The 24,272-nt window shown below is 38.0% G+C and overlaps 1 protein-coding gene across 1 annotated transcript in view; it reads left to right on the top strand.

Annotated features, from left to right (window-relative positions):
- Positions 1-24,272, top strand: part of DOCK3 (dedicator of cytokinesis 3) — a 412,216-nt gene that overhangs the window by 220,206 nt on the left and 167,738 nt on the right. The window contains exons 8-9 of the mRNA XM_060161726.1: positions 6,891-6,932; positions 7,620-7,774. Coding sequence (XP_060017709.1) covers positions 6,891-6,932; positions 7,620-7,774 — 197 coding nt within the window. The remainder of the gene's footprint in view (positions 1-6,890; positions 6,933-7,619; positions 7,775-24,272) is intronic.

Genomic DNA, 24,272 nt, shown 5'->3' with positions numbered 1-24,272 from the left:
GTGGCCTCTCCCGTTGCGGAGCATAGGCTCCGGATGCGCAGGCTCAGCGGCCAGGGCTCACGGGCCCAGCTGCTCCGCGGCATGTGGGATCTTCCCGGACCGGGGCACAAACCCGTGTCCCCTGCATTGGCAGGCGGACTCTCAACCACTGCACCACCAGGGAAGCCCAGTAGCTATTTTTATACCAGACAAAATAGGCTATTTTTTTAAAATAAATTTATTTATTTATTTTTGGCTGTGTTGGGTCTTCATTGCTGTCCACGGGCTTTCTCTAGTTGCAGTGAGTGGGGGCTACTCTTCGTTGTGGTGCATGGGCTTCTCATTGTGGTGGCTTCTCCTTGTTGTGGAGCATGGGCTCTAGGCACGTGGGCTTCAGTAGTTATGGCATGTGGGCTCAGGAGTTGTGGCTCACAGGCTGTAGAGGGCAGGCTCAGTAGTTGTGGCACACGGGCTTAGTTGCTCCGTGGCATGTGGGATCTTCCCGGACCAGGGCTCAAACCTGTGTCCCCTGCATTGGCAGGAATATTCTTAACCCTGCACCACAAAGGAAGTCCCAAAATAGGCTTTAATTAAAAAACTGTAACAAGTAAGAAAGAGGGTGATTATATAATGATAGAGGGGTCATTCATCAAGAGCATATAACAACTGTAAATATATATGCACCCAACTTCAGAGCACCTGAATCTATAGAGCAAATATTAACAGAACTGAAGTGAGAAATACACAAGAATACAGCAATATTAGATTCTTTAGTACCCCACTTTCAACAAGTGATAGATCATTCAGACAGGAAATCAATGAGGACATGTTGGACTTGAACTACACTTAGTACCAAATGGACCTAACAGTCATATTTGGAATATTAAGAATATTCTGTCCAATAGCAGCAGGATACACATTCTTCTCAAGTGCACACGGAACAATCTCCAGGATAGATCACATTAGGCCACAAAATAAGTCTTAACAAATATAAGAAGATAGAAATCATATGAAATATCTTTTCTGACTACAGTGATTTGAAACTAGAATTCAATAACAGGAAGAAAACTGGACAATCCAAAAATATGTTGCAGTTAAGCAACACAATCCTGAACGACCAATGAGTCAAAGAAGAAATCAAAAGGGAAATAAAAAAATATGTCCTGAGACAAGCAAAAATGGAAACACAACATGCTAAAACTTAGGGATGCAGTGAAAGCAATACTAGGAGGAAAGTTTATAGTGATAAATGCCTCCGTTAAGAAAAAAAGATCTCAAATAACCGAACTTTATACTTTGTAGAACCAGGAAAAGAACAAACTATTCCCAAAGTCAGCAGAAGGAAGGAGGTAACAAAGATCAGGACAAAAATAAATGAAATAAAGAATAGAAAAACAATAGAAAAGATCAATGAAGCTAAGAGTTGATTTTTTTTTTTTTTGAAAAGACTAGTTGGCAAATGTTTAGCTAGATTTAGCAAGAAAAAAGAGAACTCAAGTAAATAAAATTATAAATGAAAGAAGAGACAGCTGATAAACAGAAATACAAATGATCATAAGAGACTGCTATGAACAATTATATGCCAACAAATTGGACACCCTAAATAGAAACATACGACCTACCAAGACTAAATTATGAAGAAATAGGAAAACCGAACAGACCAATAACAAGTAAGGAGATTGAATCAGTAATCAAAAACTTCCTAACAAAGAAAAGCCCAGGACCAGATGGCTTCATGGGTGAATTTTATCAAACATTTAAGAAGAATGAATGCCAATCCTTCTGAAACTCTTCCAAAGAAATTGAATAGGAGGAAACACTCTTCAAACTTATTTTACAAGGCCATCATTACCCTGATATCAGAGGCAGATAAGGACACTCCAAGAAAAGAAGGCCAATATCCCAGATGAATATAGATACAAAAATTCTCAACAAAATGCTAGCAAACCAAATTCAAGAGCACATTAACAGCACATGATCAAGTGGGATTTATTTCAGGAATGCAAGAATGGTTCAGCATCTGCAAATCAATCAATGTAATGTGCCACATTAACAAAATAAAAGATAAAAATCGTATGATCAAAACCTATAATGGAAAAGAATCTGTAAAACATATATATATATACACATATATATGTATATATATATACATATATATATAAACTGACTCACTTTGCTATATGCCTGAAAGTAACACAACATTGTGAATCAACTGTAGTTCAATTAAAAAATCATAAGATCATCTCAATAGATGCAGAAAGAGCAATTGACAAAATTTCAACATCCTTTATGATAAAAACTCTCAAGAAAGTGGGCATAGAAGAAGCACACCTCAATATAATGAAGCCATATATGAGAAGCCCACAGCTAACATCATACTCAACAATGAAAGGTTGAAAGCTTTTTCTCTAAGATCAAGAACAAGACAAGGGTGCCCACTCTCACCATTCCTATTCAACATAGTACTGGAGGGACTTCCCTGGTGGCGCAGTGGTTAAGAATCCACCTGCCAAACCTGCCAATAGGTTTGATCCCTGGTCCGGGAAGGTCCCATGTGCTGTGGAGCAACTAAGCCCATGTGCCACAACTACTGAGCCTGCACTCTAGAGCCCGTGAACCACAGCTACTCAGCCTGCGTGCCACAACTACTGAAGCCCACATGCCCTAGGGCCCATGTGCCACAACTACTGAGCCCACATGCTGCAACTACTAAAGTCCACGAGCCTAGAGCCCACGGTTCGCAACAAGAGAAGCCACCACAATGAGAAGCCCGCGCACTGCAATGAAGAGTAGCCCCCGCTTGTTGCAACTGGAGAAAGCCTGCACACAGCAACAAAGACCCAACGCAGCCAGAAAAACCAACACCAACAACAAAAAACAAAAAAAAATCCCATAGTACTGGAAGCCCTAGCCAGAACAATAAAGCAGTTAGGCAAGAAGAAGAAAGAAAAGGCATCCAAATGGGAAAGAAAGAAAGAAAGAAACTGTCACTACTTGCAGATGACATGATCTTATACATATAAAATTTTTGAAGACTCCACCAAAAAACTGTTAGAATAAAAAAATTCAATAAAGTTTCAGGATACAAAATCAACATACATAAATCAATTACAAAAGTCAGAATATCCTCTGAACTATCTGAAAAAAAAATAAAGCAAACAATCCTATTTACAATAGCATCAAAAACAATAAAATACTTAGAAATAACTTTTCACTAAGTGAAAGATCTATATACTGAAAACTATAAGATATTGATGAAATTAAAGAAGACAAAAATAAATGGAAAGATATCCCATGCTCAAGAATTAGAAGAGTTAATATTGTTAAAATATCCACCCCTACCCAAAGCCATCTATAGATTCAATGCAATCCCTATAAAAATTCCAGTGGTGTTTTCCACAGAAATAGAAAAACCAATCCTAAAATTTGTATGGAACCACAATGGACTCTGAATAGCCAAAGCAATCTTGAGAAAGAAAAAAGTCTGAAAGCATCACACTTCCTGATTTTGAACTATATTATAAATCTATAGTAATTCAAAACAGTGAATGTTGTACTGGCATAAAAACAGACACATAGGGCTTCCCTGGTGGCGCAGTGGTTGAGAATCCGCCTGCTGATGCAGGGGACACGGGTTTGTGCCCCGGTCCAGGAAGATCCCACATGCCGCGGAGCGGCTAGACCCATGAGCCATGGCGACTGAACCTGCGCGTCCGGAGCCTGTGCTCCACAATAGGAGAGGCCACAACAGTGAGAGGCCCGCGTACCGCAAAAACAAAAACAAAAACAAAAAAACAGACACATAGACCAATGGGACAGAATCAAAATCCCAGTAATAAACCCACACATATACAGTCAAGTAATATTTTAACAAGGGAGCCAGTAATTTTCACTGGGGAAAGGATAGTCTCTTCAATAAATGTTGGGAAAACTGGATATGCAGAAGAACGAAACTGTACTCCTGTTTTATGCCACGCACAAATATTAACTCCAAATGTATTAAGGACTTAAATGTTAGACCTGAAACCGTAAATCTATAAGGAAACATAAGGGAAAAGCTGCTTGATGTTGGTGTTGGCAGTGATCTTTTGGATATGACATCAAGAGCACAAGCAACAAAAGGAAAAATCAGCAAGTGGGACTATATCAATTAGAAAAGTTTCTGTACAGCAAAATATACAGTCAACAAAATGAAAATTCAACCTGCAGAATAGGAGAAAATGTTTACAAACCTTATATATGATAAAGGGTTAATATCCAAAATATGTAAGGAACTCTTAAAACTCAGTAGCAAAATATCAATTATTCTGAGTTTTTAAATGAGAGAAAGATGTGACTTTTTTCCAAAGAAGTCATACATACATGAAAAGGTGTTTGATAATCAATGATCATCAGGGAAATGCAAATCAAAACCACAATGAGATGCTACCTCACACCTGTTAGATATTACTTCACACCTATTTGCTTATCATTAAATAAATGCTGGCAAGGATATGGAGAAAAGAGAACTCTTAGCACTTTTGGTGGAAATGTACATTTGTACGTTCCAAAATGCCAGTTCTGATGCCATTCTCTGGCTACCCATGTGGGGTGCTTTCAGACTAGGTTGAAGAGTTCTCCCCCAATTTTTTTTTTTAATTTATTTTTTTGACTGCATTGGATCTTCTTTGCTGCCTGCAGGCTTTCTCTAGTTGCAGCAAGCAGGGGCTACTCTTCTTTGTGGTGCACAGGCTTCTCATTGTGGTGGCTTCTCTTGTTGCAGAACATGGGCTCTAGGCGCACGGGCTTCAGTAGTTGCAGCATGCTGGCTCAGTAGTTGTGGCTCTCGGGCTCTAGAGCGCAGGCTCAGTAGTTGTGGCACACAGGCTTAGTTGCTCTGCAGAATGTGGGATCTTCCCGGACCAGGGATCGAACCCGTGTCCACTGCATTGCCATGCAGATTCGTAACCACTGTGCCAGCAGGGAGGTCCCAAGTTCTCCCCAAATTTGATGCCTCTGAAGTCTAGAATGATGTCTGTTATTGTCATCCAGGATGATTTACACTGAAATTAGCTGTAAACTCCCATATATAGTTATAATTGAACATTAATGTTTATGATTGGTAGTCATTTTTAAGAGTTAGTCAGTAAATTCACTTGAGAAGAATGCCTTAGTGTAGACCCTAAAAATAAAACAATGGAAAGAGTTGTAGGCCAGTAACCTTCCCAGTGGGATATAGGTCAGTAAACCATAGAAAGCTTGCTTTTTGTTTTTTGAAAGCCTGATTTTTTTAAAGCTTTTTTTTTTGTGAACTATTTTATTTATGAAGTTTTCTGTTGTACATAAGCCTTCTATGTGATGATTTCCCCAGCTGGTGGAGACCTGTTTTAATTATATTTAATATGTATCATGGGAACATATATTCCCATGGATGAACATTAATAGTCAATAATAATTAGCCAATATAGCTAATAATGCACATGAATATTTAATAATTAACTAATATAGCTAGTGAGATGCATTTAAATTAATATTTAATTGTACTTCAGTTTTATTTACGGTTAAATGTGTATACTTGTTAAAAGAATGAAACCATTCTACTCAGCAACCAGTCGTCTTAGCCATGTGATGTGGAACAGTTCACCAAATGAGAGCTGTCTCACAACCTGTAGGGGCCAAAAGGAGGCAGGATAGAAACTCTCATTTTCAAGTCTCCTAAGACCAGGGACTTGAAGAATGGTGAACACACCTTTCTTCCTGGCCGGGGTTTACTTCTAAATGTGACTGACTTTTCTTTAATAACTAATTATAAAAATAGAACAGCAAGGGCTTCCCTGGTGGCGCAGTGGTTGAGAATCTGCCTGCCAATGCAGGGGACACGGGTTCGAGCCCTGGTCTGGGAGGATCCCACATGCCGCGGAGCGGCTGGGCCCGTGAGCCACAACTGCTGAGCCTGCGCGTCTGGAGCCTGTGCTCCGCAGCAAGAGAGGCCGCGACAGTGAGAGGCCGGTGCAGCGAGATGAAGAGTGGCACCCGCTCGCCGCAACTGGAGAAAGCCCTCGTACAGAAACGAAGACCCAACACAGCCAAAAATAAATAAATAATTTAAAAAAAAAAAAAATAGAACAGCAATAATAAGAATACTAATTATAGATAACAATGATCAACCGCTTACAGTGTGTACTATGCTGAGTTAATCTGCACAAAACCCTATGAGGTTCAGCATGAAATGTTATCCTCACTTTACAGATGAGGAAAGTGTGAGTCAAGATTTAAAATTTTGCACTTAGGTCCCTAACTACTATATCTTGCTGCTTCCCATTATGTTATTTGAACCTTGCATTAACCTTGTGAGGAAGACAACAAAAACTTTTATTTCATTTTTATAGTTGAGGGAAAATGTCCCTTGGAGAGAGTAAACAATTTGTCTGGAGTTTCACAACCCATTTGCATGCAGCTGGGATTGGAATCTGCTTCTTCTAACTTTAGCCAGCAGCAAAGGAACAGCATGGAGAGATGTTTGGGAAGGAGCCACTTGTGGTTAAAGGCTATACCTTCTCCAGTGTGGAGAGCCTGAGGAAGCTGTGTCACGCAGTGCAGGATGTGATACATTGTGTGGAAAGGACAGTGGCAAAACAAAAATCCAGTAACAAGCACCCACCTGTGACTTGGCTGGTACTCTAAGCTAGAAAGGCCTGGGTTTGAATCCAGACTTTGCCACCTTCTTGCTGTGTGGGACCTTCAGCATTTCACTTCCTTACACTAAACCTTAGCTGGCTCTGTCAAATACAAATAACATTTGTCTAACAAGGTTATTAGAATTAAATGAGATCATATATGTAAAATATATATCAGAATGCCTAGCATATAGAAGGTTCCTGATAAAAGTTAGTTTCCTTCCCAATTGATTGAGTTTTTCTTTCTTTCCATAGCATTTATCTAGCCGGCAGAGTGTACAGCAAAGCACATCTCAGGTAAGCAACTTAACCAGGCCTCCCTCTCTTTTCCCTCAGTTCTTTCTTTTACACGATTATAAAATAGGGATGCACCAAGAAATTACTGACTTCTTTTTTTTCTTTTTGATAGTCTTTTATTTTTATTTATTTATTTATTTTTACCACTGACTTCTTGATTGTGACCTAAGGAGCCCTGACCTCCAAGCGGACTTGGCTACTCTCCACTCCTCTGTGCAAATTTACACAAGCACGGTTGAAACAAAGTAGACTGAGAGACTAAAATGAATCAGTCTGAGAAAATAAAAATGGTATTTAGAATGGTAACAGTTTATACTGTTATATCTGACAGTATAAACGAAATGCATCAGGGTCATGATAGCATCTCCAAGAAGTGACTTTGAAAATGGTTCTCTGGAGAATTTAGATGTTTGTGACCTGGTGGAGATTTTGAGTTCACTTATAAGTTGGAATTACTGTTCCCATATCTCCTTCACTCTGTTTACTTTTCCCAGCTGCATATTTGCCTACCTCAAATCAAGCATATTGACGCAACATCTGCTACTAGCAAAGAAAACACTTTCAATCTCCCTTTCTCTCCCTTCAGCAGTATGAGAAGAGTTAGTCATTTAGTTTTAATTTTACTTATGATCAATATAATGAATAACTAAAATATTAGCAATCACTGTTTTTTGCCTTCCTCATTAGGTAGATACAATGCGCCCACGACATGGGGAAACCTGTCGGATACCAGTGCCACATCACTTCTTTCTCAGTCTGAAGAGTTTCACCTACAATACCATTGGGGAAGATACCGATGTCTTCTTTTCCTTATATGATATGAGAGAAGGCAAGCAGATCAGGTAAAAGTTATTAGAAGCTCTGGTGAGGTTGAGACTCTGTATTAGAATGGTGTGTCCTAGATCATAGGCATCTCTGGACTTCAGAGAAGATAGATGCACAGAGGAGGCAAAACAAGATAAAGTGACCTCCTCTTATTTAGCTGAGAGTTTTGCTTCAAATCCCAGTGTACCCTGAAGTCATATATGGCCTCTTTTGTCCCTGTGCCTATTTCCACATGGAAGCTCAAACTCAATCTTGGCCATCACCACCTCAGGGAAAGCAAATGATGCGTCTATTCAATGCCAGAGGAAACACATAGGAGAAACATAGAACAAAGCAAATTCAGCAAAGCGACCCAGCTCTTGAATGCAGGAAGCCCTGGGCTCTGCTTTCCTGCATGTGGGATGGAGAGGGCTCACAAGGAAATAGGCTTATGTTGTCCTGTTTGAGGGCAGCCCTGGCCCTCATTGTCCGCCTAGCCCCGTAAAAGGAAGAGCATATTCTGGACAAAAGGGAAAGTTGGCCTGACTCTATCATTCCTCTTTGACTTGGATTGGAGGAGAAGCCACAGAAAGGGGCTGACATGCAGTAGACTGTGTGTCTTAACAGAGCAATGAGACCCTTAAGCATGAGCAACTGCAGTAGTGTTTTTCCCCTTGAAAGGTAGGGAGAAATCAAGGAGACATTCTAGGCTTCTCTTCCTCTAGATGTCAGCAAGGCTCTAAAAGGGTGAGAAGACCTTTGTAGCCAACTTGGAATTTTAGGGAGCCCTGGCTTTTCTCTGTGATTATCTTCCAGGTGGGGCAGAGAGAAAATAAATCTTGGGATACTTTTATGTTGCATGGGAACTTTCTGTGTTAAGACTGCTTTATGGGTTGTTGTTGTTGTTTTACTTAAGATTTGAAAATAACTTACTTTTCTAATTGCGTGCTACACGTGGGAAGATTTTAAATGGAAGTTGTAACAGAGTACAAAAAGAAAGCAGTTAATTTATATGTTCCACAGTGCCTCTAGTCTTGACTATCCCACCCTGCCCCCCCGCCAAATTAAAGCACTGTGCTTCACTTTGGCATAGGAGTAAAATGATATACTCACTGATGAGGGCATGTGGGTTTTCCTTGTCACCAGTGGCTCACAGTATGTGCTTCTAGGAAAGCTGTGGTGGTGAAGGCAACTACAGCTGCTGCACATAGGCAAGACTATAGGCCAGGGCTGCATGGATGTAGATTCTGACTGCTCTTGTTTTTCTACTAGACCAGAGGTTTGTAAACTTTCTTATTTACATTTGTGTGTGGAAGAGTCCTTTTTCTTCAAGCTAATTTTATAAGAAAGTTCAATAAATGAAACAGATAAAATAGAACTACTCTGCTGATGAAAGGGGAAATAACAGGAATCTCACAATGTCCCTGCCCCTACCTAGTAAGTACCCTGTGGAACCTCTGAAAGTACATGGGTTACAGTTTGAAAACCAGAGCACACTGTTTTGTCATCTCTGAGTGCCAGGGACTATGTCTTCTCTCTCCATGATCCTAGCACCACACACAGTGCCTGTGCCCAGTACATTCTTTATCGGACTTAATGCACAGAGAAGATGCAAGCCCAGTACAGGCACCCCATTGCTCTGGTTTGTAATTCATGCAGGATCATCAGTCCATGCAGTTGTTTTATCTTTGGACTTATTGTTTATAATTTAGTCTCAAGAAACAATAAAACATTTTAAAAAAAGAAATGTAAAAAAAAATTTTTATAGAGTTGCTGGAAATGATTAGGTCATTTAAAATCCCTACATATTAGAGAACTATACAACCTTCACATTCATATAATAAAACTGTAAGATTCTTAGTTGAAAATGTACACTTTCTTTAGTTTTAAGAGTGAATTAACAAGTAGAATTTTAGACATAGGTTTAACCAATAAATGTTCTTTCTTCTTTCCATTAGGATTTGTGTAGTGTGTAAGCCCTTAAAAATTTTAGGTCATTGAGCTGGTATTATCAGATAATTATGCTTTCATTATGATTAATTATCAAATTGGTCACATATTACTTTTTTGAAGCAGTTGTCAGAAGTCACAAAAGATTAGGGGGATGTATTACATCAGGTGCACAGAGAATAGATACAGAGCAATCAGTTTAATTGTTTCTTCTCCTCAAGATAACTCCTTGAGTGACTATTTTTCCAGTCAAATATTTGTAGTCTGGCCTCCAATCAAATGGTGCTAGTCTAGTGTTCAGTATTGCCAGGACACACTCAACCTCTGTGCCAAAGAACACATGTGAGCAGGGGAGCAAGCTAAAGAGAAGACCAGCTATTTCTCTACTCTAAGTCTTATTGCTGATTCCACAGGCAAACCTAGAAGGGCTAAAGTGAATGACAAATTGCCAACCCACATCATGCATTCTGATATATTTTGACTGATGAGTATTAGATGATCTGCTGGAGGGCAGAAGCAGCAGCTGGCAGGGCCTTGGTAGCTCTATTTTTTTGTTTCATTTCATCATTCCAAACAGAATCATAAATACTTAGCCTTGAAATCTAAATCTCTAATTAAGACCTCTCCCCTGAGCTTCAGGTCTCATTTCCTTTTTTCTACCAGACATATGCCCTTAGATGTCCTTCAGACATCCATCAACATTTCTAACCTGCATTCATTTTCTATCCTCACACATATACTTCCTCCTTAAATCAAGTGAAAGGCATTTGCTCAGAGATCCATATCAGAAACTTAGGAGTCCTCTTAGGCTCCTCCCTCTCTATATCCATCCCTTCTCAGTTAATCACTATATCTTATTAACTTCTATCTCCTAATGCCAATCAAATCACTACCCTCACTGTCACCCCAGATCCTTCACATTTCTCCCCAAATGTAGACTCCCTGAATCTGTCTTCCTACCCTGAGTTATCTTCCACACCACCACTATACTTCTCTTTTAAAAATACAAACCGTTCATGTCAGCTCCCACTTAGGCTAAAAGCCCTTGTTACTTAGCATGGCATAAAAGGCCCAGCATGATATAATTCTGCCTGTTTCTCTAACCTTATTTCATGCATCCTATTTTACTCCTGATGACTTATTTGGCTTTTTCTAAACATGCCTTGCTCTTTCATGCCTCTCTACCTTTGTTGGCTTGGTAAACTCCTTTTCATTCTTTACAACTCAACTTTATGAAACCTTCCTCATTCTGTTTATGAGTAGAATCAGCCCTGGGGCTTCATTGTGCACATTATGTCACCCTGTACCTAGCTTTATCCCATTACCAGATATTATACTGTAATTATACACATGCATATAGATTTCCCCCACTGGAATGGGAGCTTCCTCGTGTGTTTTTTGTACCATTTTCTCCCCAGTGCTAACCACAGGACTTTGGATATTGGAGCATTAAATAAATAGTTATTGAGTGAATGAATGAATAAATCCATCTATCAAATAAGTACCAGTCAGTCTCCTGTGAATCAAGAAATTTTCATTTAATTGAACAGTTTAGCAAGCATTTGCTGAGGGTTTCTTGTTTGTGGGCCCCTGCAATACCTGCTAGGGATTTAGAGTTAAAAAAAGAAATGTCCCTGCCCCTGAGGAGGTCTGAACAGGGTATTACAGAATTCCTAAAAGATGTGAAACATGTTATTCCCAATTTTAAGTACCAAACAAGCTGAGTGGAAAAGTAAGATGGGCAGATGTCTTATTGACATGTGGCAAGACTTTAAGCACAATAAGAAGTCAGGGAGGTGAATGTAAAATATTTGGCTGATGGGAAGCAGCAGCATAGCACAGGGAGATCGGCTCGGTGCTTTGCCATGACCTAAAAGGGTGGGATAGAGAGGATGGGAGGGAGGCTCAAGAGGGAGGGGATATGGGGACATGTGTATGCATATGGCTCATTCGCTTCGTTGTGCAACATTAACACGGTATTGTGAAGCAATTATACTCCAATAAAGATGTATTAAAAAAAAAAAAGTCAAGGAGGGACTTCCCTGGCGGTCCAGTGGTTAAGACTTTGCCTTCCAATGCAGGGGGTGCAGGTTCGATCCCTGGTTGGGGAGCTAAGATCCCACATGCCTCGTGGCCAAAAAACCAGAACATAAAACAGAAGCAGCATTGTAACAAACTCAGCAAAGACTTTCAAAATGGTCCACATCAAAAACAAAAAATCTTTTAAAAAAACTTCAGGGAAAAACAAACAAAAAATACAACCTATTAAGATAGAAACTTTTATAGAGCTTTTCAAGCTGAAAAAAATGAGAAGTCCTATCCAAATCCTGGTTGTTTTATATATTTTTTCTAATCAGTTACATTTCAGACTTTGCTTCATATTTAGGATTAAATTGTATGGTTTGGGAAAGAAATACAGTCAGCTTTGCAATGATATACTGGGAGAGATGACTTATCCTGTCATGGTGAGCTGGATCAGTTGTCACCAGGGTTTTGAATTCAACATTTGAAGGACTATTTTTTTTAAGAGGAAAAGAAGTCAGGGAAGAAAAGGGTCATTGAGAGACTGAGAAGACCTCAAGGGCTCTTGGAGAAAATGAAAGTAGTTGAAAAACAGTGGCCAGGATTCAGATAAGGTATTAACTCATTTGTTCAACAGATATTTATTAAGCATCTACCAAGTATTGTGTTAGGTGCTAGGGACACTGAGGTGAGCAAGAGAGAGATCTGCTTGTCTTCCTGGAGCTTATGATCTAGTAGAGAAACTAACTGTTTCTAGTAGAGAGACCATTAGACACATGATCACATGAATAAGCACATAGTTTAAAAATTGTCGTAAGTGCTATAAAGGAAAATCATGCAGTGTGCTGTGAAACCTCATGTAGATTGCAGTGCAGGGAAGGGAGATCTTATGGCATCCAAACTAAGGCTTAAAGTATGAGTAAGAAAAAAAGAGTGGATAACATGATCTAGGCAGAAGAAGGTCTAGATGCAGGGAAAAACTTTGTACATTCAGAAAACTGGGAGGTAGTCATTGCTGGGGGAATATAGTGAGTGAGGGAAGGGAAGGATATCACAAGAGGCAGTCACAAGAAGAGATAGTCAGGGACCAGATTATGCGGGGCCTTACAGCCATAGATAGATTTTGGATTTTATTGTAAGTTCAAGAAGAAGAGATATTCAAGTATGAAAAGTAGCAAAAGCAAAAGCTTGAGTTAGAAATAATAAAGACATGAATGCATGTGTGCAGGAAATTGGAAGAGGCTATTAGAGCTAGGAAAAAGTTTATGTTGACAGTAAACTCGAAGTCTTGAATCTGTTTCTTACCCATCTTTGTTCATAGCTCCTTGAACAAAGAAAGAGCTCAGTAAATGGTCAGAAAACAAGTACGAATACAAGATTGAATAGGTTGGAGATAGCCCTGAAAACCCTGTAGACTGATTGAGACTTGATATATTAGTTAAACTGTTCTCAATCCTTGAATGGGGGACTGTCATGTTGAACATGGTGATTTGGGATTATCCCAGTGGCAATATATAGGTTAAACTGGAAAATGGATGAGATGAGTTAGGAGCTGTTGCCGATATGAGTTGATAAGGCCTCAGGATAAGGGGACTAGTACTAAGATTAGAGAAGAAAGGGCATCTTACCATATAAGATGTGGTCCCAGACTCATCACCTCTATAATTTAATTTCCTATCATTTCCCGCCTTGATCACTCTACTTTACAATGACCTCCTTGCTATGCCCTAAAATCATAACACGTGTTCCTACCTTAGGGCCTTTCTTTGCACATGCTGTCTCCTGGATAGCCTCATGGTTCTTGCATCCTGACCTTCTTCAGGTTTTTCCTCAAATATCACCCTCTCAGGCTTTTCCTGGCCACCCTGTCTAGAACTGAAACCATCATTACCATCATCTCCCACATACACATGCATACTCTCAATCCTTTCCTTGCTTTATATTTCCCAAGCATTTATTACCATCTAGCGTACTAAATAGTTTAATTATTTACCTTTTTTATTGTCTGTGTCTCATCACTGGGCTGCAAGCACCGTGAGAACAGAGGTATTTTTCTCTTTTTTCTTTATTTTTTTAATTGAAGTATAGTTCATTTACAATATTTTTTTAGTTTCAAGTGTACAGCAAAGTGATTCAGTTAAACACACGTATATATTCCTTTTTAGATTCTTTTCCATTATAGGTTATTATAAGATGTTGAGTATAGTTCCCTGTGCTATATAGTAGGTCATTGTTATTTACCTATTTTATATGAGAACAGAAATTTTTTTATCTTATTCACTAGCAAATCCCTTGAACCTAAGAGAATATTAGCATTTGGTAGGTACTGAAGTTACTTATTGAATGAATGAGTAGTCAACTAGGTATAGCAACAAACTTAGTTATTCCTCTTATCTCTTTTCTCTCTCTCTCTTTTTAAAACATGTAACTCAATGTTTTTCTACCTTGGAGGCAAGGAGAGTGGTACTATAATTATTGAATCCAGCCAAGTGAAAGAAATGTTGAGTTCATTTTGGGCTATGTTGAGTTTGAAGTGATAGCTATACAAACCACATGCCGTATAGTGGGGGCATCTGGGATGCAGGTAAGGTGTCACAGATGAAGATAAGAATTTTCTTAGGGATAGTTCCTGTGTGCAGAAACAAAGCTATCCAAACCTATTTAAATAGCATGTGAGAAGAGCAGAGGGCAAAACACAGGGAATATTTCAGCCATTAGGAAAACATTTTAGGCACCTAACATGCAGCATGCTGTCAGGTAATATAAGAGTTCATTAAAAAAGCAATTTGTTGCATCTGACCCTTGCTACAACCTAAGAAGGGGCACAGTGCCTAGTGGAAAAAAAAAAAAGAGTTCATTTAAGATTGGGGAAAAAATGCCAGTAAAGGAGAAAACACAATTGAACAAAGCTGAAGGTATACACTTTTTTATTTCAAAATATATTACAGAGCTACAGTAATTAAAATAGGATGGTACTGGCACAAAAACAGACACGTAGACCTATGGAACAGCACAGAGAGCCCAGAAATAAACCCACACATGTCCAGTCAACTGATCTTTGACAAAGGTGCCAAGAATATACAATGAGGAAAGAATAGTGTCTGAAATAAATGGTGTTGGGAAAGCTGGATATCCATATGCAAAAGAGTGAAATTTTACCCTTACACTGTACACAAAAATCGACTCAAAATAGATTAAAGACTTAATGTAAGACCTGAAACCATAAAACTCCTAGAAGAAAACACAGGAAAAACGTTTATTGACATTGGCCTTGACAATGATTTTTTGGCTACAACACTGAAAGCATAAACAACAAAAGCAAAAATAGACAAGTGAGATTACATCAAACTAAAACACTTCATTCTGAACAGCAAAGGAAACAATCAACAAAATGAAGGCGGCCTATGAAATGGGAGAAAATTTTTTTTTTTTTTAATTTTATTTATTTATTTTTGGCTGTGTTGGGTCTTCGTTTCTGTGCGAGGGCTTTCTCTAGTTGCGGCGAGCGGGGGCCACTCTTCATCGTGGTGCGCGGGCCTCTCACTGTCGTGGCCTCTCGTTGCGGAGCACAGGCTCCAGACGCGCAGGCCCAGTAGTTGTGGCTCACGGGCCTAGTCGCTCCGCGGCATGTGGGATCCTCCCAGACCAGGGCTCGAACCCGTGTCCCCTGCATCGGCAGGCGGACTCTCAACCACTGCGCCACCAGGGAAGCCCTGGGAGAAAATTTTTGCAAACCAAAATAATATCCAAATCAGATAAGGAGTTAATACCCAAAATATATAGAGAACAAATAAAATTTAATAACATAAAAACAAACAATCCAATTTTATAACTGGCAGGAGAACTAAACAGACATTTTTCCAAAGAGGGCATCAAAGTGGCCAAGAGGCACATGAAACAATGCTCAACATCATTAATCATCAGGGAGAAGCAAATAAAAACCAAAATGAGATATCATCTCCCACCTGTTAGAATGGCTCAAGGATGTGGTGAAAAGGGAACCCTTAAATACTGTTGGTGGAAATGTAAATTAATCCAGCCACTATGGAAAACAATATAGAGGTTCCTCAAAAATTAAAAATAGATCTACCATATGATCCAGCAATTCCACTTCTGGGTATATACTCAAAGGAAATAAAAGTGGGATTTTTTCAATAAAAGTTAATTTTTTAAAAAGTGGGATTTTGATAAGATATATGCATACCCATGTTTATCACAGCATTATTTACAGTAGTCAAGGTATGGAAACAACCCCAATGCCTATCAGTAGATGAATGGATAAAAAGATGTGTTGTATATACACAATGGAATATTATTCAGCCATGAGAAAGGAGAATATCCTGCCATTTTCAACAATAAGGATGAAACTTGAGCACATTATGCTAAGTGAGTTAAGTCAGACAGAGAAAGTATTATATCACTTGTATGTGGAATCTAAAAAAGTCAAACCTGTGAAAAAACAGAGTAAAATGGTGGTTACCAGGAGATGGAGGAGCAGGGGTGGGGGATAAAATTGGTGGTGTTTAAGGGTATGAACTTATAAGAAGTAGTAAATAAGCCATGGGGATTTAAACACAGTATAATTAATAAAGGACAATAATATTGCACCATAATGATATAATATGCTAAATATTTCTTCAGTGGTAATCATATTACAATATATAAATGTGTCAAAGTAACACACTGTATACCTTAAGTTTATAAAATGTATCATGTCAAATTTATCTAATTTTTTAAAAAAGATAAATGTTGGGGAGTATGTGGAGAAAAGGAAACTTTTTTTTTTACATCTTTATTAGAGTATAATTGCTTTACAATGGTGTGTTAGTTTCTGCTTTATAACAAAGTGAATCAGTTATACATATACATATGTTCCCATATCTCTTCCCTCTTGCGTCTCCCTCCCTCCCACCCTCCCTATTCCACCCCTCCAGGCGGTCACAAAGCACCGAGCTGATCTCCCTGTGCTATGCGGCTGCTTCCCACTAGCTATCTACCTCACGTTTGGTAGTGTATATATGTCCATGCGTACACTGTTGGTAATGTAAACTGATGCAGCCACTATGGAAAACAGCATGGAGGCTCCTCAAAAAAAAAAGAAAATAGATGTATCATATGATCCAGCAATCCCACTTCTGGGAATATATCCAAAGGAATTGAAATCAGGATCTCAAAGAGATAGCTGCAGTCCCATGTTCACTGCAGCATTATTTACAACAGCCAAACAAGGAAGCAACCTCAGTGTCTATTGGTGAGTGAATGCATAAATAAAATGTAGCATATACATAAAATGGGATATTGTTTAGCCTTTAAAAAGAGGGAAACTCTGCCATTTGCAACAAGATGGGTGAACTTTGAGGGTATTGTGCTTCATGAAACAAGCCAGACATAGAAGGACAAATAATACATAATACCACTTATATGAGGAATCTAAAATAGTCAGACTCAAAGGAGGAGAGAGTAAAATGATGGTTGCCGGAGCCTAGGGAGAGGGGAAAATGGGGAGATATTAGTTAAGGGTAGTACAAACTTTCAGTTATAGCAGGTGAATAAATTCTAGAGATCTACTATATGGCATGGTGCCTACAGTTAGCAATACTGTATTGCACACTTAAAAATTTGCTAAGAGTTTAGATCTTTTGTTAAGTATTCTCATTTCACACTATAAGTAGATGATGATAATAATAGAATGGGAAGAAACTTTTGGAGATGATGAATATGTTTATGACTTAGACATAACATTGTGGTGATGGGTTCGGAGGTGTATATTTATCTCCAAACTCATCCAGTTGTATACATTAAATATATATAGCTTTTTATTTGTCAATTGTACCTCAATAAAGTGGTTTTAAAAAAAGAAATGCTGGGAGATGTGAATTTTCCTAGCAAGTGTTCACCTAATATAAATGCAAGACTTACTAAAATGTATATGTATTTTCTGTATCATCACATAACGAGTATGACAAACATTATGCAGATTTGCCCCACTTATGCTCTGAAACAGAATTTTCTAAGACAATCCATAATAACATTATAGGCAAATAAAATTGTCTTTTTTTGAAGTTAAAAAAAAGAAGAAATTACTCTCCTGTTTGTTTTTTAATGACATTTATCACCTTCTACATTCTACATAGTTTAGTCATTTATTGTGCTTATCACTTATTATCTGTTTCCTCATTTTGTGTTTCCTGGACAGAGAGGGATGTATTTTGTTCACTAAGGTACTCAAGTGCCTGGAACAGTGCTTGTCACCTAGTAAGTGCTCAATAAGTGTTTGTTGAATAAATGAGTGTAACTATCCAGAATGTTGCAAAGAGATAAAAAGGAGATGAAAAATATGAAAGAGAAATTAAGGAACATGGAGGATAGAATGAGAGAGGGTAATAAACATCTAATTAGAATCACAGACAAAGAGAAAAGAAAAAAAAGGAGAAGATATACACCAAGAGATAATGGCTGATAATTTTTCATCACTGATGAAAGACAAGAAGATACAAATATAAAGCTACTTATTTGCTTTTGCTCTCACAGGATTCCTCTTTGGGAGCAATGTACTCTCTGACTGTTGTCAGAGGCAAGCCAAGGTTGTTAAATAGAACTTGTCCTCATTTCCATCACTTCACTCTATGGTAATGGTAAATTTACGACATCCAAGGTGGGCCAAAATGCTTTACAATTTAAAAAAAAATTTTTTTTCCTTTTTAAAAAATAATTTTTCTGGCTGCTTTGGGTCTTCGTTGCTGCGCACGGGCTTTCTCTAGTTGTGGCGAGCAGTGCTTCTCAGTGCGGTGGCTTCTCTTGTTGCGGAGCACGGGCTCTAGGCCTGCGGGCTCAGTAGTTGTGGCTCATGGGCTTTAGAGTGCAGGCTCGGTAGTTGTGGCACACGGGCTTAGTTGCTCCGCGGCATGTGGGATCTTCCTGGACCAGGGCTCAAACCCGTGTCCCCTGCATTGGCAGGCGGATTCTTAACCACTATGCCACCAGAGAAGTCCCCCAAAAGATTGTATTCTTAACAAATATAGTATAACTTGGGAAAAGACATGAAGTCCACTGATGGTTTATGGTATCTTGATAAAAGAAGGTTTCACCACCAACAGCAACAAAAACACTTTTAAACTATTTGACTTTTGAAAACACTATAGCACATAGATTCAGTTACATTTTGAATGAAAAAAAAATAAAGGTATTCACAGAATAAATCCTTAGATTCTCTAACCCAATTTAGAGTCACATGTGAATTTAAATACTGTCAAGGACTGGCATTGACAGAGCACCCTTATGGAAGAGTCATGGTATAGCTGTTCTTTTGACTGCTTCCAAATACTGGCCTTTGTGGGCAGCTGCCCAAACATTGCCTGAGAGTTTGTCAGCAAACGGATGACTTCATGTGCCCCTTAATTTTTTGATTGAAGTATAGTAGATTTACGTTTCAGGTGTACAGCAAAGTGATTCAGTTGTATATATTTATATATATTCTTTTTTTTATAAGATATTGGATATAGTTCCCTGTGCTGTACTTGTTTTTTTTTAATCTATTAGTGTGTATCTGTTAATCCCAAATCCTAATTTATCCCTCCCTTCCCTTGCTCCTTTGGTAACCATAAGTTTGTTTTCTGTGTCTGTGAGTCTATTTCTGTTTTGTACATCAGTTCATTTGTATCATTTTTCTAGGTTCCACAAAAAAGTTTTACCATATGATATTTGTCTGTCTTTGTCTGACTTAGTTCACTTCATATTATCATCTCTAGGTCCATCCATGTTGCTGCAAATGGCATTATTCCATTCTTTTTTATGGCTGAGTAGTATTCCATTGTGTGTGTGTGTGTGCGTATATATGTGTGTGTGTGTATATATATGTGTATATATATATATATATATATATATATATACGTATATATACACACCACACCTTCTTTATCCATTCATCTGTCAGTGGACATTTAGGTTGCTTCTATGTGCTGCTGTGCCCCTCAATTTTGCTGCACATCTCCTCCACGTTTACACTCTGGTTGTCAACAAACCAGGTCATTGGCAAATTGCCGGCCCCCAAATAAAGAAAAATAAATGAATTATGTTTTCAGTTTAGGATGCTAGAAAAAGAAGAAGTAAACTTAAAGAAAGTAGAAGAAGAAAAATAATATAATTATAGAACTTAAAGAAATAAACAGTAGATACAGCAGAAACTAACACAACATTGTAAATCAACTATACTCCAATAAAAATTGAAATAAAAAAAGAAACAATAGAAAGGATCAATAAAATAAAAACTGATTTTCTGAAAAAAGAAACTTTAAAAAAGTAGACACACCAGTAGCAAGAGTAATCAAGAAAAAAGATAAACTATAAATACTAAAAATTATATGGAAAACATTTTTAAATTGAGGTAAGATTCACGTAACATAAAATTAACCATTTTAAAGTAAACAGTTGAGTGGCATTTACTATATTCACAATGTTGTTCAACCACCACCTTTGTCTAGATCCAAAACATCATCACCCCAAAAGGAAGCCATGAACCTGATGAACAATTGTTCCTCATTCTCCTCCCCACCCCACCCCTCTCCCTAGCCTCTGACAGCAGCCAGTCTCATTCCATCACTGTGGATATATCTATTCTGGATATTTCAAGTAAATGGAATCATACAATGTGTGACCTTTTACATCTGAATTATTTCACTTGTCATAATGTTTTTAAGGTTTACTCATGTTGTAGCATGCATCAGTACCTCATTTCTTTATATGGCTGAATAATACTTCATCTTATGGACATGCCACAATTTGTTTATCCATCCATTCGTTGGTAGGCAGTTATGCTGTTTCTACCTTTTGGCTATAGTGAATAGTGCTACTATGAACATGTATGTATGTGTACTTGTTTGAATGCCTGTCTTCTATTTTTTTAGGTATATATCTAAGAGTGGAGCTGCTGAATTATACAGTAATTCTATGTTTAGCTTTTGAGGAACTGCCAAACTGTTTTCCATAGCAGCTGAACCATTTTACATTCCTGCCAGCAATTTATGAGGGTTCCAGTTTATGCACATCCTCATCAGTGCTTGCTATTTTCTGGGGGTTTTCCCCATTGTGGTTTGATTTGCATTTTCATGATGACGAATGACGTGAGCATCTTGTCATGTGTTTGTTGACCATTTGTATATCTTCCTTGGAGAAATGTGTAGTCAAGTTCTTTGCCCATTTTTAATTGGATTATTTGTTTGTCTTTTTGTTCAGTAGTAAAAGTTCTTTATATTTCCTAGATACTAAACCCTTATCAGAGATACGATTTCCAAATATTTTTTTCTTCCTGTAGGTTGTTTTTTTTCTCTTTCTTGGTGATGTTGATGCACAACACTTTTTAATTTTGATGAAGCCTACAGTATCAGTTTTTTCTTTTGTTGCTTGTGCTTTTGGTATCATAGAACACATTTTTAAAATTGTGTATGTATACTATGACCAATCTGATACCAATAAACTTGTGCTCATATGTATAAGAATGTTACTTTTGTAATAGCAAATATTTTAAGGCAGTCTAAGTGTTCATAAGAAGAGAAATGACTAGATAAATAATAGTGTAACCTTTGAAAAATTGAGGTGAAAATAAGTGAGAGAGGGACTGAATTAGGTTTCTATTGTTGCATAACAAATTACAACAAATTTAATGGATTTTAAAATTTCCCATCTTTTAGTTCATAGTTCTGTAGGTTAGAAGGCATTTCTGGGTTCTTTGTTCACGATATCACAAGGCTGAAATCAAAGTGTCAACTGGGCTGTGTTTTAATTTAAAAGCTCTAGGGGAAAAGTTGCTTCCAAGTTCATTGGTTGTTGTTGGCAGGATTCAGTTTCTTACAGTTGTGGGACTGAGGTTCAGTTTCCTTGCTGGCTGTCAGCTGAGAGCTGCTCTTATCTCCTAAAGGCCACCTGCCTTTCTTGCTATGTAGCCCCCTCCATCTTCAGGTTAGCAATAGTGCAGTGAATCCTTTCCATGCCGTGAATCTCTTACTTCCTTTTCTGCAATTAGTGGGAGAAAATTTGTCACTTTTAAAGGACTCATGGGGTTAGGTCAGGCTCACCCACATAATCTCCCTGTTTTATGGTCAACTGTGCCATATAACATAACCTAATTATGGGATTAAAAGTCACCATACTTACAGTCCCAGGGATTATACAGCCCTGGGATTATTGGGGGGGAAATTTAGGGGACCATTTTAGAATTCTGCCTACAACAGAGACTATTTCTAAATACATAAACATGTTCTATATATGAAAGAAAGTTAATGAGATATTGTTCAGTGAAAACAGCAAGTTTACAACTGTATGTATAGTATTATTTTGTGGGGAAAAACTACATACATCTATATGTGTATAATGTATATATGTATTATAATTATTAATTTTTTAAAAGACTAAAATTTTTAAAAATAATCCTTGAACTGACAGATATTTGATGTTTTGGTAGTAATTCTTTTTTTTAAAGTAGCTGGCAACAATCTTAAGGGAAAGACAGTTATAAAAAAATACAGCAGGGCTTCCCTGGTGGCACAGTGGTTGAGAGTCTGCCTGCCGATGCAGGGGACACGGGTTCGTGCCCCGGTTTGGGAAGATCCCACATGCCGCGGAGCGGCTGGGCCCGTGAGACATGGCCACCGAGCCTGCAAGTCCGGAGCCTGTGGTCCGCAACGGGAGAGGCCACAGCAGTGAGAGGCCCGCATACCGGGGAAAAAAAAAAAAAAAATATATATATATATATATATATATATATATCTCAAATATTGGTTTTGCTGTATGAGGAGAAAAATAAGAAAAAAAATTTCTCAGTTATACTTCTCCCCTTCTTCAAGCCTTCTGGCTTGGCAATCCAGAATAAACATCTGCTTGCTTTTGAGTGATAATGGAGTAAGAAAAGGACAAAGCCTATAAATGGCTAGAATTTTAAATGTCCTTTATATTTTTTCCCTAATATCATGAATTCCCTTCTATAAGGAACTCATTGCCTTTGTTAAAAAATATTTTTCTGTTAAGAAAAAGAAAGAAAATATTTTTCTGTTAAGAAAAAGAAAGAAAATATTTTTCTGTATACACATTATGAGTGTTAACTGTTATCTTAATCTATTTAATAATTACCACCTAATTACCTCCTCAAAATCGTATAAAGAATATTCTTTTAGAAAAGAATTTGTGTTTTGATCTTTATTTGCTTCTATATGGATACTGTTATCTTTTATGTGAATTTCCTTTTTCACAGGAGGAGTATTATTGTTTAACTAATTTTCTCTATGCTACTGGTGTGCCTGTTAATATGCCTGATTCTCTCGCTGGCCCTCTACATATTTAGCAGAGTGCTCTAAAGCCTCTGGGTGCTAGTGATTGATTTTATCACTCAACCGGCTTTCCCTAAGGAGTCTTCAGTATGCCAGGTTTTTCTCCTAGGCCTTGGGAATACAAAGTTGCCCTCAGAAACTTAACCTCTCTTGATTATCATGTGAAAGCACTTACGTTAGCCATCTTTTCATGGATTCTGTGCAAAGCAAGCCAAAAGCTTCATTTCTAATTCTCCTGGAGTTTAGTCAGCATTCAAAATACCCTTGCGTAGAATGAACTTTTTCTTGAAAATCAGCTGCCTCTGTAATTGAAATAGAGGGTTCTGCCTGAGAGGCAAGCTTTCTACCCAAAAGAGATAATCTGCCTCTGAAAATCTCAGGTACCCCTAGAGAGAAATTTTCTTTTAAAATGATGGCAGAGAACTTTGTTAATTAAATCAAACAATTTTTCTTTTCTCTGCAAAAGAGGTCATGTCTTACAATGCAACTGGAGCTTATTTGTGGGAGCTCAGGCAGCCAGTGAAGGACCTGCACATCAGTCTTGGTCCTTCCACTCAGGGCCCCAAAGTTACACAGGTATGGTCTAACCTGTCTTAACTTTGGGACATAGACTCCAGCCCACTACCCAACATTCCCCCAAGGATTTTCTGTCACTCCCAGCAGGAATAAGAGAAGCTAATACCCTGACTCTGGTGATTATCAACATCACTTTCTTTTCCTACCCTGCTCTCATTGTCAATATGCATACCTTCCCTGGAAATTACAAAGATCTAGAGAAATTAAAAATTAGCTCACTCTCTCACACAAAGAAAGCCCAGAACGTGTGCCCTATAGATAGAGAAGCCAACGCGTGAATATTTAAGTGAAACCGTTTATAATCTATTGTCTTATAAGTTTTCTCTTTTATGAATATATTTTTCTAATATAACACAAAACTGAAAATATAGACAGAATGAATGCAAATGCAGTTTAAAGCTAAATATATTTCATTTCAGTGCCCAGGCTAACTCAACATGTTTCTACATACATGCCCAAGGTATCATATCTTGCTCTGAAACATTACAGTGAAAATCTGCTTAGAGATAGACAAGTTGAAACTTTCATTTTAGATATGTACCTTGGCCTGTGGTTAATGTGTCTTTTTTCATCTGAGAATAAGGTCAGAAATTGCTCTTCTGTATGTGCCATCGTTTCATTATGTTCAGAGTCTAAGTATCAGGCTGGGGAAATTTTTTAATACAATGTC

The sequence above is a fragment of the Lagenorhynchus albirostris genome, chromosome 10 (assembly GCF_949774975.1).
Source record: "Lagenorhynchus albirostris chromosome 10, mLagAlb1.1, whole genome shotgun sequence".
In the NCBI taxonomy this organism is placed as follows: domain Eukaryota; kingdom Metazoa; phylum Chordata; class Mammalia; order Artiodactyla; family Delphinidae; genus Lagenorhynchus; species Lagenorhynchus albirostris.
The sequence above is the reverse complement of the archived record's forward strand: the minus strand, read 5'-3'. Positions and strand labels throughout refer to the sequence as shown.